Source organism: Mus pahari, chromosome 7, assembly GCF_900095145.1.
Source record: "Mus pahari chromosome 7, PAHARI_EIJ_v1.1, whole genome shotgun sequence".
NCBI lineage: Eukaryota > Metazoa > Chordata > Mammalia > Rodentia > Muridae > Mus > Mus pahari.
The window spans coordinates 97,799,606-97,818,079 of record NC_034596.1 but is presented as its reverse complement, the minus strand read 5'-3'; the positions used below and the strand labels follow the sequence as shown (position 1 = coordinate 97,818,079).

Genomic DNA, 18,474 nt, shown 5'->3' with positions numbered 1-18,474 from the left:
GTCAGATCTTGTTACGGATGGTTATGAGCCACCATGTGGTTGCTGGGATTTGAACTCCAGACCTTTGGAAGAGCAGTCGGGTGCTCTTACCCACTGAGCCATCTCACCAGCCCAACACTGCAACTTCTGAATCAACTGTCCTAGGATTATTTGTGCAGCACTTTGTCCCACAGTCTTCTGAACTCCTTAATATCTTTAGTTTTGAATTCTGAATGGAATGGGGTACATGTAGCCCAGGCTACAGCAAGAGGATCTCAAGTTCTCGGCCTGGGTGGGCTACATGGTGAGTCCCATCTTGAAAGCAGAACTTAGGAAGGAAGGGAGGAACAGAAGGAGGGAGTGAGGAAGAAAAAGAGAGAGAGAAGGGACATGCTCATGAGCTTAGTGCTCAGGAGGAAACGTGAGTCTCAGAGGTTCCCTGTGATCTGAATGGCTGCTCCCTGTGAGTCTCAGAGGTTCCCTGTGCTCTGAATGGCTGCTCTGTGTGAAAGCGCAAAACTGGGACTAAAGCTGGGACTACGGCCTGGGCACCCTTGGAATGCCAATGTGATGACTTTCAGGGTATCACATTCTTTTAAATATTCAAAAAATAATAATTCAAACAAGATGCAAATAGCACACAGAAAGAAATCATGGGAGAAGAAAACAGGCCCTTCATATCTTTAACTTCTAAGCACAAGTTTTGAGAAGTATTTTCAGCTCACTGAGCCTGCACTTCTGGGTTCTGTGCTGTTGTGGTATTTCTTTTTCTTTTATTTTTTTTAAGGTTTATTTTATGTATTTGAGTATACTGTCAATCTCTTCAGACACACCAGAAGAGGGCATCGGATCCCATTACAGATGGTTGGGAACCACCAGGGGATTGAACTTAGGACCTCTGGAAGAGCAGTCAGTGTTCTACTGTTGTGGTATTTCAAAGTGGCAACAGCTGTACCCACCTGGTAGGGTGATCAGACACTACAGTTAGGTATTTAGATACCTAGTAGACAATGTCTCTGTTAGATGTTACCATAAGACCTCTTACACTAACACAGTGAAGCTCACACTAGAGCTACCATCATCTCACATCATCTCACTGGAGACATTTCCAGTTCTTTGAAGTGTGGCAGAGGGAAGGAAGGTGCCCTGAGCCACACAGCATATTCAGAAGCGGGTCACATGGTACTCACAAGGTAGCCTTCCGGGGCTGTGCATCTTTACTGCCACTACTCTTTGGATCGGTTGTGTTACCTGGCCCACGGGAAGTGCTGGGCAAGACAGGGTTAGGAGAAAAGGAAGCTGGAACACTACTGGCATTGCGAGTCCGGAATGAGTCATCTGGAAATGGAGAGGCAGAGGTATTGATACACTCAGAAAGATGATCACCGAGGAGAGAACATGCCAGGCTTTTTTTCTCTTCTTAAGTCAGTGTTATAAAGGTATAATTTACACAGTAGAGTGTACTACATTAAGGTTTGGCATGTGTATAATCCACTGCCATTACCACAATCAAGACGTGAAAACATGCTATCACTAAATGTCCTCCTGGGCCCATCAGAGTCACTCCTTCTCCAGCTCCTCCTCTACAGACCTCCAATTTCCCCTCATTAAAGGTTAGCTTGCACTTTCTAGAATTTTATATAGAAAGACTCATAGAGAATATACCATCTTACTTTTTTCATGTGATCAGTAAAACTGAAATTCATCTATATAAGAATATTAATGTTTCATAACTGGTGTTATATGGATGCCTAACATTTGTCCTAAATGCTTACTGACAGACATTTAGATAGTTCTAGTTATTGACTATGATAAATAAAACCTCTATGAACGTTTGTATGTAAATCTGCATGTGGCTATGTTTTAATATTTCTCAGTGAATGCTTAGGACTAGATGTGCTGGGTTTCTTAATGTGTTTAACTTCAGATGAAGTTGCCAACATATTTTCTCCTTTGCTTCAACTCTTGTGAATGGAAGCCTTCAGGGTGCTCTTTCTTCATCCTTGGCCTTTGCATTATTAGCATTTCAATTTCAGACATGTTAGAGAGTAACAAGCAGCAGAGCATTTTCTCATTGCTTCTGCTCTGCACTCTCTGCTCTGCTCCTGCTCTGCTCCTGCTCTGCTCTGCTCTGCTCTCCTGCTTTGCTCTCCTGCTCTGCTCTGCTCCTGCTCTGCTCCTGCTCCTGCTCTGCTCTGCTCCTGCTCCTGCTCCTGCTCCTGCTCTGCTCCTGCTCTGTTCTGCTCCTGCTCTGTTCTGTTCCTGCTCTGCTCCTGCTCTGTTCTCCTGCTCCTGCTCCTGCTCCTGCTCCTGCTCCTGCTCCTGCTCCTGCTCCTGCTCCTGCTCTGCTCTCCTGCTCTGTTCTTTTGCTCTGCTCTGCTCTGCTCTGCTTTGCTGTCTCCCAGCCAAGGATGAAATTGAACTCCTAATCCTACCACCTCCCACTCCAAGTGCTAGGACTGCAGGCATATACTGCTATGTTCCACTTTCTCACTGCTTTAAATCAGTCTTCCCTAATGACTGGAGATGCTAAACATCTTTTCATACACTCACATCTTTACATTCTTTAAAAGTTCACATTCAAATCTTTTGTTCTTTTTAAGCTTAGGTGCCTAGGCTTAGACGTCTTTGAACATTCTAGAAACAGGTCCTTTTCAGATCAGGTACAGTATGTGTATTTTCTCCCACTCAAGATCTTCACTTGTGTTTTTCTATGACCCTATCTCAAAATGCTGAGTTTGAAATTCTGACACAATATACTGTCACTACTATTCTGCTATGGTTAATATAAATATCTATCTGCCCCAAAATTACAGACTTCCTTCCATATCTTCAAAAATTTGCAATGTTACCTTTTGTGCTTAAGTTTACATTTTGAGTTAAATTATATATATATATATATATATATATATATATATATATGAATTATATATATGAATTGAGGTTGGAGTTTGGGTTTTCTTCAATAATAAGTACCCAATTGGTCTAGTGCCATTTTTGAATGACATGGTAATGACACCATTAAATAACTCTCATGACCAATGCACTTCAGATTTCCAGTGATATTCATGGTCTACCATGTTGATTTCTGTGTCTGGATATCAATGCTTTAATTATAGAAAGTATCTATTCTGAAAATAAAAACACTTTGCAAACTATCTGGTATGTTATACATAGTTTTCATAAGAATAAAATGAACATACTAAAGGGGAAGACAGAATACTCAAAATGTAGCTAAACTCTTAAGATTTCAGATCCCATAATAAAACTAAAGGCCACTATTATCTACTGTAACATTTATCAATCATTATTATAGCTCTTAACCAATATTTCCAATATATAAAATTAGAAAGCCACAAGTAATTTTTAGTAATATATTCTATTTTTTCTATGAATAATTCTGTCTTCTACTATAAAGACTTTGAATCAAACACCAGCCTAGGTGGTTAAGTTTCTTCAGCATGCAGTGACCATGGCTGCTATCACACTGCAATGGCAGAGATGGGTGACTGTGACTAGCCCACAGTGACTAGAATTAGAATATTTACAACCTGGCCATTGTATGAATCTTCTGGCCCTTGGAACAAACTTCTAGGTATATATGATAGTAAATGGATTATGCTCAACTTCTTTAGGAATTACTGTGAATGTCTGCCTATGGTTCAGCAGGCACGTACATGGTAGATCCTCTCTTCACAGGTGTTAAACTCTGAGTCTTGATATAGTTTTAAAAAAAAAGTATATGGCCAAGTATTTCCTCGATTGCTGTGCTAAAGTAGCACTAATGGCCCATTAAGAGAAAATGGCTGCCTCCTACCCAAAAGAATGGAATCTACCTCTGGATAGAAGCATACCATTGTCTGCTCGACCACAACTCAGGAAGCCATGCTTAAAGAGCTATGAAGAATAATTAGCCTTGCATGAGATAATATAGTTTTCTTCCCAGAATTCCTTGCCCCAGGACAGTCCCTGAAAGCCCCTCTGAGGGTCTATTGAATCTGCTCAACTTCCTGTTCCTGACTCAGAAAGGCATAACTTTTGTCTTCTCTCATCTCTTAGATGCTAGCCAGAGCCCAGATGTGCTTTCTCTGGTACTTTGGATTCCCTTGTCTGCCACTCTGGCTAAACTCAGACTGTATGACTGTCTTTTCCCTTCTCCATTTCTCTTCTCCTGGCAGCTGCTAAGATTTACAGCCTGCCTATCTGGCTGCTTTCTCTTAAATTCTAATAAAAGTGCCCTCAAGTTTCAAGTTTGCTTATAAATTCTTTTATTAAATAGACTAAGAACCCCAAAAAGAAACCTCAGTTTCCCCAGTCACAGGAATAGTTTAATTGCTTTAAGGCTTGATGAAGACATCAAGAAAAACATATCTAGAATTAAAAAGACAAGTTGCTTAAAGAGAGTAATAGTTTATTAAAGTAGCCATTTTATGTTTATGTTGCTGCTTACCAGTTAGTGACAGCATGGCAGTCCTCACCAGCCCTGAGACGGAAGACGTGTGTGCTAAGGTGGAACTTTTACTAAAAAAGAATGTGACTCAGTTACAACATAAAACCACAGTTTTTAGTCTTAGTTACCTAATACTTAGGGTTTTTAATCTTGTTTTATAAATGCTTTTCCTCCACCTCCTCCTCTTCCTCCTCTTCTTCCACCTCCTCCTCTTCCTCCTCTTCTTCCTCCTCCCCTTCCTCTTCCTCCTCTTCTTCCTCTTCCTCCTGCTCCTCCTCCTCCTGCTCCTCGTCCTCCTGCTCCTCCTATCCTTCTCCTTCTTTTGAAACCTACCTATTGTGTATATCTTTTTTTCTTACATTCATGCTTCAAAATGCACCCCTTTTCTATAGCTTAAGCATTTCCTTTGCTTCATCAAACCTACAGATTTTCTCTGGGTGCTCAACAAGGTTAGGTAACATCAGTTAAATGTTCCTGGCACTAGCTTATCTTTAGTTAGAATCACCTTTTTACACCCTGAGAATACTGTTGGCTAGGAAAATGCATGGGTCTACTGTGTCAAAAACTAGAGCTTAAAGTCTGGAATAAGGTATAAATGATAACAGAAAAAAAAACATTTTCTTCAATGTGTTCTTTATCTTGAGAAATAATATTTTAAAGGCATTTATGTTTTCTTTTTAGTATAAAATATATATTACTTGAGAATTTCATACAATGTATTTTGTTGTGGTTTGGTTTTTGGTTTTAGAGACAGGGTTTCTCTGTGTAGCCCTGGGTTTCCTAGAATTTACTCTGTAGACCAGGCTAGCCTTTAAGTCACTGATCTGCCTGTCTCTGTCTCCGAGTTCTGTATTAAAGGCATGTTCCACCACTGCCTAGTTTATATAATGTATGTTAACCATATTTTCCCCTACACTCCTCCTTCTAACTCTTCCTAGATCCACCCCTACCTATTTCTTCATACTCTCCCAACTTCGTGCCCTCCTTAAAAAGCAAAACAAAACAAAAGCCCAACAACCTATCAAGTATACTTTGTGCTGCTCATAGGTATGGGGTCATCCACCAGCACAGAGCTGACCCCCCAGGGCCACAACATTAAAGAAAAGAGACTTTGCTCCCTGAGAAGCCAGCAGCTGTCAGGAGCATCTCAGTTAGGGGTAGGGACTCCATGATAGAACACTGACTAGCTTCACCTTGTATACAGGTCTTGTGCAGGCAATCTCACGGTTTCTTAAGACTACTTTGCTTTTCCAAGGACCTAGAACTCTAAAAGCTGTATGCACATACCACAGATAACGAACAGTGATAGTCAACCATGCTGCTTCTCCTCTAACCTTAACTATCATCTGGATTTTGGCTATAAATGGAAAGCAAATATGCATTTGCTATCAGAGCCCAGTTCTGACCGCTCACTGGATGATCATGCCTGTGGCTTCTCTACACGGAGAAATGATTCAATGCACACCCATGTGCAACCTGCTGGCAAGTAGAGCATGCTCACAACCATCTGAAGGTTAAGAGGTGCGTACAGTGTAGCCGGCCTTTCTCATAAATGATGGGTAGAGCCAATTATATTATCATATAATATCATGGTAATATCTTCTGACAATGCAAAGATACCTTTTTGTTTGTTTGTTTGTTTGTTTTTTTGTTTTTTGAGACAGGGTTTCTCTGTATAGCCCTGGCTGTCCTGGAACTCACTTTGTAGACCAGGCTGGCCTCGAACTCAGAAATCCACCTGCCTCTACCTCCCGAGTGCTGGGATTAAAGGCGTGCGCCACCACGCCCGGCAAGATACCTATTTTTAACAAATAGTAAACACCCTCTATTTTTTAATGTAATAATCTTTACAGAAGTGACAAATTGTCAGCCCATAAAAAATTCAAAATTAATTCTGATTATAGTGATATTAGTATTTCATGTAAGTGAATGTGATGACCACAAAAGAAAAACTCTAAGAATAAACAGCTGACAGCACATACCTAGCACACTTGTCTAAGGTGCCATATTTTGCATGAAAAGCTTGATTATTAAAAGACTGGCTTCGAGTCAATTTGGATTTCTTGATTTCTTTGCCTAGAGTAAAGCAGAAAGAAGAAAAATTCAGTTTTCGGTGCTCCCTTAACTGTTCCAACCCCAAAGTCCTCCTCAGGACACATCATTTCCAGAAAAATCCAGAAGGATCAGTTTTTACTTCTCAGTCTGAGCTGACTAGAGTAACTGTCATTCAAACTACCCATTAAGAATAAATGAAAACTTAACTGGAAAAGGCTAAGAACACATTCAAACTGGCAAATGTAAATGGCTTAGCAGGGATGAAGATACTCTACACAGACACTTCTTCTCACCCTTTGACCTTCAGAATATTGAAACAGTGGGCCTCAAGGAACTAGAATGCTCTCAGGAATTTCATGCAGGGAGAAGAGGGAGCCTGAGTTTTGGGAAGCAGAGGGGAATTTTTCTCCTGGAGAGAGATGTACAATTTATCAGATCAGATGACAGAAGAGACAATGAGTCAGGGATGGACAGGACTGCACCTTGACCTTGCCCACTCAGATATGCATAACCACAGCCCTCTAATTAAATCTTAACCTTATCACAGGACCCTGAAAGTGGACTTAACAGGGAGGGAAGGGGTAGTGTTAAGGGATCTTAGCTCCTCTTCCCAATATAGCACCATTGAATAAATCTCCATTTTTTCTCACTATTAAGAACATAAATGAATACTCTTAAAACATATATCTAATATATATAATCTGTCTTTTAAAAACAAAACAAAACAAAACACTTTATGAGCCAGTTAGTAATGGTGCATGCCAGAACCCAGGAGGCAGAAGCAGGCGGAACTCTGTGAGTTCAAGATTAGTCTGGTCTACAGAGTGAGTTTCAGGACCACCAAGGCTACACAGAGAAACCCTGTCTGGAAAACAAAAATGTATGAATCATAACAGACTCATTTCTTACTTGTTGATGCAGTGCTAGAGGAGGGTCCAGGAACAGAAATGGGCAAGTTTTTGGACAGGTTCTGCGTTGGTGTCCTGGAGTCTCTGCCTAAAATAAACCCTTTTAAGTTGTATAATTTCATCTGACTTCTATAACATCATTATCTCTATTAACCAGCATGATTTTCCAGATACTCTTACTTTATATACTCCCACATTTCAGTCTCTGTTGCTGAAGATCTACTCCACAACCTTACACCTGACAACTGACATCCAACATTAAGTGTCCCATCCAGAGGCTCTGAGCCTATCATTATTATTATTATTCCTCCAATTATTATTACTATTTGATATACTCCTATTACCTACACCACATTAACCAGCCAATTTTGAAAACTAACTTTTTTTTAAAAATGTAAAAAAGTAATTTTCCCTACCAAATTAAAGCAGCATAGTATACAAAGATACAAATGTTACTGTAGCATTGGTAGTCCCAAGGCCAAAAGAATGGAATCCACCTTTAGATGGAACCTGGGTCTGCTCCTTTAAGAGTTAATCCAGCTGGGCTGGTCAAGAACCTGGCTAAGGCTCTTCAACCATCATACTTCAGGAAGGCATAGCTGCCTCTTTAATGATATAATATACATTTCTTTCCCAGATTCCTGGCTTCTGTGCAATTGCTCAGAGAGAGCTGCAGGCACACAGTTTCAAATGTCTGCTTTTCCTGTTGCCTTCCTCAGCATGGTTTCCCGAAAGTTTTGGGCTTCACTCTCTCTGAAGTTGTCCACCCACCATATGTGCTCCTGTCTCCCCTATGGTTCTCCTCCATTCCAGCGAAACTCAAATGGCATGACTTTTTCTTTTCATCTTCTCTATCTTCCACCTCCAAGATTAACAGCTTGCCTGACCCAGAGTTTATCTTTTAAATACCAATAAAGTTACTCTCCATCTTCCTTTTGCGTGTATTCTTAAATTCCTCTGCTGAAAAGACTGAGACCCCTGAGAAGGGTCCTGATTTCCCGCTTATCTTTAACTCTGAAGCAGCTGGGGAGACACAGAGCACTCACGTTTCTTCTCAAAGCTCTTGTCACTGGCCAACCTCCCGTCATTCTGATGCTTCTCCTTCTCTAGCTGTTCCTGTTGGGACACAGCCTTGTGTTACAGGTGCAGCTTGGGAACGTGTTCTGGAGAAAATGACTCTCAGCTTTAGAGATACAGAAATCCCTCACAAAAAAAATACCCTTAAAAATGGGTTTTCCCTTTGGTGCTGTGTTTAAAGAATTCAGAGTTTGGTTTTGTTTTGTTTCTGTGGCCTTTTTACATCACAGAGTTTGTCCAACTAAAACAGTGACTCTGGCATTGTTCTATAATGCACATTTCTTTCCCACAAGGTCTTTAGCGTTTCTCATCAGCAGAGCCTTTGTCTAACTATAGTTATTTAACCATGCTTATTTCAATCCTATTTGATAAATGACAAAATATTTTTCTTTAAAAAGTCTGAGAGGAAAGAGAAGTCTACCAAACATACTTAATATATCTTACTGAAGTTTGATATGTAGAAAACCACTTAAAACTGTAAACTAAAGATGTCAGGAAAATGGCATTTTCACACAGAAGATGCTGCAAGGCAAACTGACCATCAGCTTATGATTATGTGGAACACTGCAGGTAAGAGCTCAAATAGCCGGGACAAGCTTTGGTCCTTTCAACGGGCATCCACTGTCCACCTCTGTGTTTGCTCTAACATCCTTTTAACTATCAGGCAAACCTTTGAAATATATTTTAGGGGACTAGAGAGATGGCTCAGTGGCTAAGAACAAGTAATGCTCTTCCAGAGGTCTCGTGCTGCATGACTCACAACCACATGCAACAAGTTCCAGGGAAGCTGACTCCTTTCTCACATATATAACACATAACTAAAAGTAAAAAAAAGGGTTGTCTTTTTAGTGGATGGATGCTGAGGATAAATGGATGCTGAGGATGGATACTGAGTATGAATGGATGCTGAGGATGGATACTGAGGATGAATGGATGCTGAGAATGGATACTGAGGATGGATACTGAATATGAATGGATGCTGAGGATGGATACTGAGGATGAACAGATGCTGAGGATGGATTGCCAGGAACAGGTGGGAATGTCTCAACTAGGACTGAATATATGTGGTTACTCACACATTAATTTCACTTAAGAAATTCATTTTGCTAAACACTCTCAATTGTAATTTTACTTCTAATTCATAAAAAGATAAAACTTCAGAAAATCAAGGTTTTTCTTCGGCCTTTTAGGAAATATGGAACAACATAAAACTGAAATAAATTAGTTTTAGGTTTAGTAACAAAGCTCAGCTAATGCTAACTAGAAAGGACTGTGTCTGTGGGAAACAACATACCATTTCCAAAAACAGCAGTTCTTCTCTTTCTTTCTCTTGATCCAACAAATCTTTCTCATAATTTTTTTTCTGGAACTGTGTAAAATTTAAAATGACACTGTCAGTCATTAGTGCCAAGCTCTTGCTGATGTAAATGTCTCTTTATAGGATGTACTTACCATATCCATAGACATCTCCATTCTGTCCAACTCTAATACCGTCTACAAGGAAAGGTTTCAGAAATTACAGATGACTCAACAGGAAGAAAATGCAACCAACCAATCATTTGTAAAAAGCCGGTCCTTAACCAATGGAGTTCAAAGAGAAGAGTTTACACTATGATATTAATAAACTAATCTTTGACCACCAATAAACACTCAAAAGTGTGTTTCAAAGCCCCACCCATTCACATCTTTTTATTGATCTTATAACAGTATTGGTTACATACTAAGTGTAGCTTTTGAAAGCTTAAGTATTTTTAAAGTTTGACCTCACTAACCCAAATTTTTTACTATCTTTAGTTTTCCAACATTTCTAGAAACCCCACATAACCAGCCCACATGCTAGAGCGAAATCAAATGGCCTAAAATCAGGGCATTTGGAAAGGGATGTGCTAGGGTGATGCCAGCTATCCAGGGCGGGGGCTCTGATTCCTATCTGCTTGTGCTCAAGCAGCCAGTGTTCTAGATCTAGCCCCTTCAACGTCAAACAGACCTGAATCCACTCTTCCGGGGTCTTCCCACACTCTTTTAGATAGCATGACTTCTCTAACTTTACTGTCAGTAAAATTTCCTAATTTCACCTGATTGTGATAAATAAAGTCTAGGGAATAAGGTATTGGTGATCATTTAAACCAAGTTCACAAACACCTTGAAGGTGCTCAGCTCCCCACGGGGAACTCCTGTTGAGAGTAACAAAAACGGATTGCTCTTTAGAAATGCGCATTTGAAGGAACTACTGTTTAAGAGCAGCAGCAAACATACACCCTGCTGTTTATTCATTCTTTCTGCACTTGTGAAGCTCACTAACCTTTCAGACTGAGGTGGGGAAGCAGAGCTTAACAGGGCCAGACTGAGAGACACATTGACTTACTTTCTTCACAATAGCCAGGACATCTTTATCTTTCTCTTGACACAGGAGTTTTCTCACACACATTTCTAACTGCTGGAGGAGATGCATGTCTGCAGGAATCTTCAGAGCAGACTTCACCTTGGGCAGCAGGTAGCAAAGTTTCATTCTGTGGTGAGAGTGAGTTTAATAATGGAGAGTAACAGGGATGTGCAACTGAAAAGGGACAAGTTTCAGGAAACCTCAGCGCTCCTCTGCCCATGCAGCAAGTTTGCGTGCAGTGCCTACTGTCTATAAGACATTCGCTAGTCTGCATAACAAGACACAAAATGGAATCAAACCAACAGAATCCTCTGTTCCTCTGGATTTCCACTCTACTCTGGGGCCTGGAAGACAGAATGCATGGACAAAGAAAATGTCTGCCAGGAAGTAGCGAGTCAGTCTGGAAGGCAGTGTTTGAGAAAGTCAGTGATGTTTTCACTGAACAGATGATATTTAAGGAAAGACCTAGAAATCAGGGAGCAAGCCACTCACACATCTGAAAAAGCATTGTGGCCATCATGGAAGGCTTGCCTAGTGATACTCTGAATTAGCAAACTAGACTTGAGGCAGAGTAGAGCAAAGATGAGCTTAGGAGGAGACCTGAGTGGTGACAAGGGCCCTGTGAGGCACTGTATGGAGCCAGGTGTCAATTTCAAATATAATGAACACATTGGAGGGTATGAGCAGAGGGGTAAAGTGATCCAACTTAACTTTCCGAATTATCAGATGCTGTTTTGACATTAGACCATAAGTGGTTAAGGAGGTAAGAGAAACAATAGAGAAACCCTCAAAGCAAGAACTGGCAGCACTTTGAGCCAGAAGCAGCAGCCAAGGTGCCCAGAGAAGCCTGCACTTTGCATGTCTTCTGTGAGCCACAGAGTGGCCTCAGGGACTGCAGTTGGGATGATGGAAAGGGTAAATTTAGGATTTGACTTGAGCAGGGGGAAGATGAACCAGCTGCTTCCTGACATGCAGAGACCTGCAAAAGGAAGAGCTACAGACAAAGCAGAGCCAGCACTGAATGCTAGACAGATTAAGTCTGGGATGCCCATTCGAAATTCAAAGGAAATTATAAATCTGCAGCTGTCTCAGTAAGCCTCCTGTGCAGGTGGATGTCCTTGCAAGAGAGTAAGTGAATGATGCATGAAGATGATAGTTTAGGCATAAGGATGGAGAGATACTTAGCATAATAAGGGCAGTGAGAGAAGATGAGAATGGGAAACACTGTTCAGATCAGCTGGATAAAGAAGACACAAGGAGGCTCTGGGAGGCAAAATCTTGGAGATCCTGAAGTGAAGAACACCATCCCAGGGAAGGAAGGCTGCCAGTGAGGTGCTCTGCTTTGTTAAACACCAACCCTGCCTCTTTAGGCTCGTTCTGGGAAGGGATGTCTTACAGCTGCTGGAGTCATTCACTCATCATATACTCTCCAGATTAATGCTGTGTTTCTTTTGCAAACCTTGATGCAGCTAAATACCATTCCAAGGGTTGCCAGGAAGCTGTCTGCAGACCTTCAGTTGAGAGCTTTTCCAACAGAATAGCCCTTGAGTCTGTGCATCTGAAGAGGTGAAGAAAGTCTCCGGGATTCTCAACATTGAGTACCAATGGCCTCCAACTCACTCACTGCTCAGCACAGATACAGGGGACACTATAACTGAGAACTCTCAAGTCCTCCCCAGAAAACTTAGTTCACTTCTGGCCACTGAAGAAAAGGTTCCTCTGAATAGCAATAGGATTTCCCCAGCCTTACGGTGTCTAAACTCAGTAAATTGAATGCTAAAACATTCACTTGAGAAGCACACAAAGCATAAATCACTTTTTACTACCCAAAGCATATCTAGAAAACATTGACTCATGGGCCCACAGGATTATAATGATCTTGACATTAGGGACTAGCGCTTTTGATAAGCAGTACTTGCTAAGGCTCTTACCATACAAATAATATTTACTCAGCCAGGCTGGCAGGCAGGCTGGCTGGCTTTGACTTGTGCTTGCTCAGCCCAGTAAGACAAAAGATCTCAGATATCAGTTAAGAGAATAATATTGTATTCCAAACTATTTACTAACCAAGCTATGAAGCCAACTGAGAAGTCCATCAATAGACAATTGGGTGAAGAAAACATGGAATATAAACACATTGCTTACTCAGCTCTAAAGAGAATGGAACACTGCCACAACACAGATGAAAAGGGGTTTGCAAATGTTTACCACAATGGACATAAGTGAAATCCAACATTTTCAAACCTTGCAGAGTGATACATACCTCACATTTGCCACTGGGTCATGGGTTAGTTCAATAACAGGTAGAAAGAAATATTTGCAGAAAAATGATCTGGAAAATATCTCTATGATAAATTCACAGGTATCCAAAAAGCGAAGTCTATTCCAATAACTTTTTCCTTGGCCCAACTCTACAAACAACAAAAATAGCATAATCTAGTATTTCCTACGTGAAATTATATATTACAAAGTGAAACACTAAAAATATATGCAAAGTTTTATTCTGTCTGCAATCTACTTAACAAATATAATAGATTAGAGAAAAACAGTCATTATGTGCTCTAGATTTATAGACTACAATATTTACAAGTTAAAAAATAAGAAAAGGTGTTACTCTACTGAATAAACACAAGTAACCACTGACAGATGACCTGTGCTGACTGAATGATGAGGTCACCATGTGTGACCACTGCCTGCATGCTGAGGACCCTGTACACACATCTGTTTTAAACCTGGAAGCAGGATGATGAGATGCAATGCATACACTTAAACTAACTCAAGTGTAGGCTACAAACTCTCCAAGTCTTTTAAAACTAAACTAATTATTCTTTCTTTGTTTCTGTAAAGGTGTCTAAAATAGAGCACTCATCTGTAAACACAATTACCGATAGTACTGTAGGTCAATATTTAAAGCATAATTTTCTCATTTTTACATAAGTGTGTTCTTAAGACTTAAAACCAAACAGAATCTTTAAAAATGAAACTTCCTCTAAATGAAAGTCCCTTCTCATGCAAAATGAAAACAGAACTAAAACAGGCCATGGAATAAAAAATCAAAACACACTGAGCATAATTTTTCTTAAATAGAATTTTATAAAATACTTTTCCCCCCTGAAATGTGGTATTTCTTGATTGAAATGATAAATTCTCATAGTTAGGAAGTCTTGGTAACAGTTGTATTGGAAACTAGTTAAGCATAATCGTAGTCAAAGCCGAGTAGTCAATGACTGATAAACTCACCAGACACATGGATATATTTGCTACCAGGGTTAACACTTTAAAGATTTTTGCCAAGATTTTAGCCCTCAACAAATTACAATAAATTTGTATGTGTTGACCTAGTTTCTAAACCATTACAGTTCACTAGATTCACATTAATATGTGCCGTTAACACCATTCAATAAAAAATTATAGCCTATATTTTGTTCATTCAATTAATACTAAGAATAGCATTGTATAATAAATTATTGGATTTAAAAATATTCTATTCATGCTTTGGTTCCAAATGCTATTTCATCAAGGTAGAAATTAGCCTTTCAACTTAATTTATGTATTTTACTTTCTCCAGTGTTGGAATTCACAAAAGAAGGCTCTGGTTAAATACTATTTTCATCTATGAAATTTTGACAAAGAGAGTTCCAAGACAAATACAAATTAACCTACAAAATTCAAATAAAAGCACACACATTTTTTGCCAATATCAGCCTAATTTATCTTTTAAAATTACATACCATGCATTAAAGAGATAATTAAGGTCAATTATTTTAGTAACTTTTTTCCCAGATTATTGCTTACGTTCAATTAATTTTTGAATGACTTCATGCCTCTGCTCTTGTTTACGATTATATCGTAGAAAAATGCATAGAGTTCGTGCAGCTGCTCTTTGGACAGGTAAGACATTCTTAAAGAAAGAAAAGGAGAAGGACAACCATTACCCTAAGATACATGTTCAACAATTACTCCCCACCAAACCAATAGCAAGCTATTGCTAAATGAGAAGTGTTCACTATCTTTCAAACCCTGAGCTCACACCCTTCTGGAAGGATCTCTATTACTTAATGTTAATGTCACTCAGGTACGTAAAATATCCTATGACAACCTAATTCAATTTCATAGTCACATCTAAATGACTTGTGGCTATCATTTCCCTGCCACCTCCTCCTAAGTGACATGTTCCTCAGCTACTTATCCTTTCAGCTGGCAGAACAGTAATGATTCCTACAAATTTAACAAACATTTCACAGAACATGCCACATGTCAGTGACATCACCAGAACCGTGTTGCTTCTAAAGTAGAAATTTAGACATCTATGTTCAGATACACTACAGAAGAATCTGGGGACTGGTATATCTAGGGCTAGAGACTGAGTGTCTAAGCTCTAAGCTCAGGACAATGTTCTTCACTGAGGGGTCCCCATTTGCTATGCCTATGCAAGAGCCGTACCACTTGTGAGTGTGGAGGCAGAGGTCCCAGAACTCTACACGATGGTGTTAATATTAGAGAGTGCCATCAGGCAGAGCAAGAGGACCCCAGCCAGCTGACAGGTACGTTTTCCAATGTTCCAAACCCTCTCTCCTTCAGATTCCCATCACACCACTACACAGAACTTTAATTCTAAATGAATTCAACCAGTTACCTATACTGGAAATTAGAGAGTAAGTCTTAACAGCTTAAAAGAAAATTCTTTAAACCAAGTATACACTATCCATTGTAATTCATGCTCACCATCCTGCCTTACTTATCGACATTATAATTCTCCATTCACCAAAGGCCAGACTACTACAGTGGGAATCTGTACAGCTGTGTGGTGCCCAGACAGTGCTGGCTGTGTCCTTTTCCATTTACATTCTACTGGGCACCATGCTACATGAATATTGTTAACTGTTGGATACAAAACAAAGGTATTTTCGAGGCTTTAGAACTGAACATTTAAGGCCTATACATATGCACAAATACAATAGAACTTAAATGAATTTCAGATAATGAACTAAATAAAAGCCTGTTTCTCTCTTCTTCAATTTGGTATAGTAAGGCAGAATTTCAAATGATACAAGATGCATGAAAATATACTTAGTTTATACCTCATGTAATATGTCTTATAATGCAAGAAAAATAGTCATTTCGGGGAGAAATCAATGATAAGGGCCTCTGAACAGCATCCATGAGCTGTCCTCTGACTACTACGTATATGTCACGGTACCTGTATGCCCTCACACATACACATACATACACACGATAGATGATAGATAGATAGATAGATAGATAGATAGATAGATAGATAGATAGATAGATAGATAGATATAGATCAAACAAGCACAAAAGTGACAAGGACTCATTATTGTCAAGTCACTTTTTAAGATTACACCTAGGGCATAACCTCCGATTCCTCAGATTTCCATTGCTATATGTGATAAACTTGTTGGGTGGTAGGTAATATTGTGTGCTTCCTATTTTTTAAGCTGAAAATAATACCATTAATACTTTTCTATTTTCTAAATCTTTGAAGCTAACACTTATTTTGAAATCTGAATGAAGGAATCCTCATTCCCCTTTTATGAAGTGAAGATGCTCCTGCTCAGATTGTAACATAGAAACTTGGTTGGTTTGTTTACCCTGCTACAGGAGATGGACGACCTATGACCTTATGCATGCTCTTCAAGGACCTTAATGCTACATCCCCACTAGCTGCAGCTTTAAAACTAAAAACAAAAAAGCTTTAAAATTTTTAATAGGATGCCATCACGAATGTACAGTGAACTGTAGGCTAAACAGACAGGTGTACTTCTGCAGCAGCTTCTCATGGCTCCTCCACTTCAGAGACTGCAGCTCGCTGCTCAGCAGCCCTGAATGTGGTAATCGAGTCTGGCATGAGGGAAACTTCTCATAAAAGGTGAACAACTTTGTGAGGTTCCACTTAGCTGTATGGAGAGCAAGTTGTTACTCCTCTTCTTGAACAGAAGACTCTACACCAAGGCTTGCATGCTTTCAGTGTAACTGTCCTTAGGCACTACAAAAGACACAGTACCAGACTAAGGGGGCCTGCAGGGAGTCTTGGGAATAAAGGCCTGACAGATGTGAGATGCTGACGTGGGGACAGCAGAAGAAACAGCAAAGCAGAAGTTCATTTGCCAGTTGACATTACATAATCCTGTCAATCTTTCTCTCCCGTGAATTATAACAAGTCTGAGGTAAAGGGCAGGAACTGCATCTCTGTAGGTTGAGAACTTGCCTAGCATGCAGGAAGGCCTGAGTCAAGTCAACCCACAGCACCATATAAATTAAGCATGGTGCTATACACCTATAATCTCAGCATTGGAGAGAGAGAGGCAGGAGAATCAGAAGTTCAATGTCATGTTCCACTATGTGGTAATTTGAGGGCACACTGGACTAGCCACACACTGCTTCTAAAAATGACACAAAAGTTTGAGGTAAGTTATCCACAATTCTCTGGCGGTGGACAAAGTGTATTTGTAACCCTGTTCACACCTCCCTATAGCTAAATGGTGGAAAAGGCAATCAGAGGGCAAATCAGAGGAGCAGAGGAGAGACTTGACTCTCCTTCTCAGGACCTGGGGAAATGCCACCCTTCCAAGCTGATAGGAACTGAAATTCTTATAGCTTGAAAAAGTGAAGAATTTGGTAATGACAAGATTATTCCCAAATTCAAAACAATTGGGAATTCGGGGCTCACGTTTGTCATCATGATGGTGAACATTCTTTGTAAGAAACGGTAATAAATCTGGTCACTCGATATGATATGAGGCAGACAGGTGTACTTCTGCAGCAGCTTCTCATGGGTCCTCCACTTCAGAGAGGCTGCAGCTCGCTGCTCAGCAGCTGTGAGTGCTGGAATCAAGTCTGGCACTGAGGAAAACTGTGAAGAAATCCAAGGAAAGAGCAGTGACTAAGTGATGGTGACTATGTCCATCAACTGCAGCCTGGAGTAAAAAGACACCAGGGAAGGACTTTGGAGTTTAGAAGGCATCTCAGTTGTCACTGAGTGGTAGTTATCAGGCAGAATCTAACATTTAAAAAAAAAAATGCTTGAGTAAAATTTATGGTACCAGAAAACGAACTTTCTAGAGCCTGGACTTGTTATTCTTCCTGATATATTGGTTATCAGGTTGGTTACTGTCTTAGTCAGGGTTTCTATTCCTGCACAAACACCAAGACCAAGAAGCAGGTTGGGGAGGAAAGGGTTATTCAGCTTACACTGCCATACTGCTGTTCATCACTGAAAGAAGTCAGGACTGGAACTCAGGCAGGTCAGGGAGCAGGAGCTGATGCAGAGGCCATGGAGGGATGGTCTTCACTGGCTTGCTTCCCCTGGCTTGCTCAGCCTGCTTTCTTATAGAATCTAAGACTACCAGCCCAGAGATGGCACCACCCACAAGGGGCCCTCCCCACCCTTGATCACTAATTGAGAAAATGCCCCACAGCTGGATCTCATGGAGGCATTTCCCCAACTAAAGTTCCTTTCTCTGTGATAACTCCAGCGTGTCAAGTTGACACAAAGCTAGCCAATACAATTGACCCCTTGTCAACTTGACACACAAACACATCACTAGTAAGCCTCAATCCTTAGTTTCTTATTCATCCCCAAGATCTAAACAACTTTAAAA

The 18,474-nt window shown here is 40.2% G+C and overlaps 1 protein-coding gene across 2 annotated transcripts in view; it reads right to left on the bottom strand.

The window, feature by feature from the left end:
* Ppp4r4 (protein phosphatase 4 regulatory subunit 4) overlaps positions 1 to 18,474 on the bottom strand; it is an 88,683-nt gene that overhangs the window by 2,318 nt on the left and 67,891 nt on the right. For both annotated transcript variants that reach the window (XM_021202199.2, XM_029541049.1), the window contains 11 exons: positions 17,544 to 17,726; positions 14,648 to 14,753; positions 13,116 to 13,263; positions 10,835 to 10,979; positions 9,922 to 9,963; positions 9,764 to 9,838; positions 8,439 to 8,508; positions 7,394 to 7,480; positions 6,412 to 6,505; positions 4,430 to 4,500; positions 1,170 to 1,317 (listed from right to left, as the gene is read on the bottom strand). In XM_021202199.2, the coding sequence (XP_021057858.1) occupies positions 1,170 to 1,317; positions 4,430 to 4,500; positions 6,412 to 6,505; positions 7,394 to 7,480; positions 8,439 to 8,508; positions 9,764 to 9,838; positions 9,922 to 9,963; positions 10,835 to 10,979; positions 13,116 to 13,263; positions 14,648 to 14,753; positions 17,544 to 17,726 (1,169 nt within the window). The remainder of the gene's footprint in view (positions 1 to 1,169; positions 1,318 to 4,429; positions 4,501 to 6,411; positions 6,506 to 7,393; positions 7,481 to 8,438; positions 8,509 to 9,763; positions 9,839 to 9,921; positions 9,964 to 10,834; positions 10,980 to 13,115; positions 13,264 to 14,647; positions 14,754 to 17,543; positions 17,727 to 18,474) is intronic.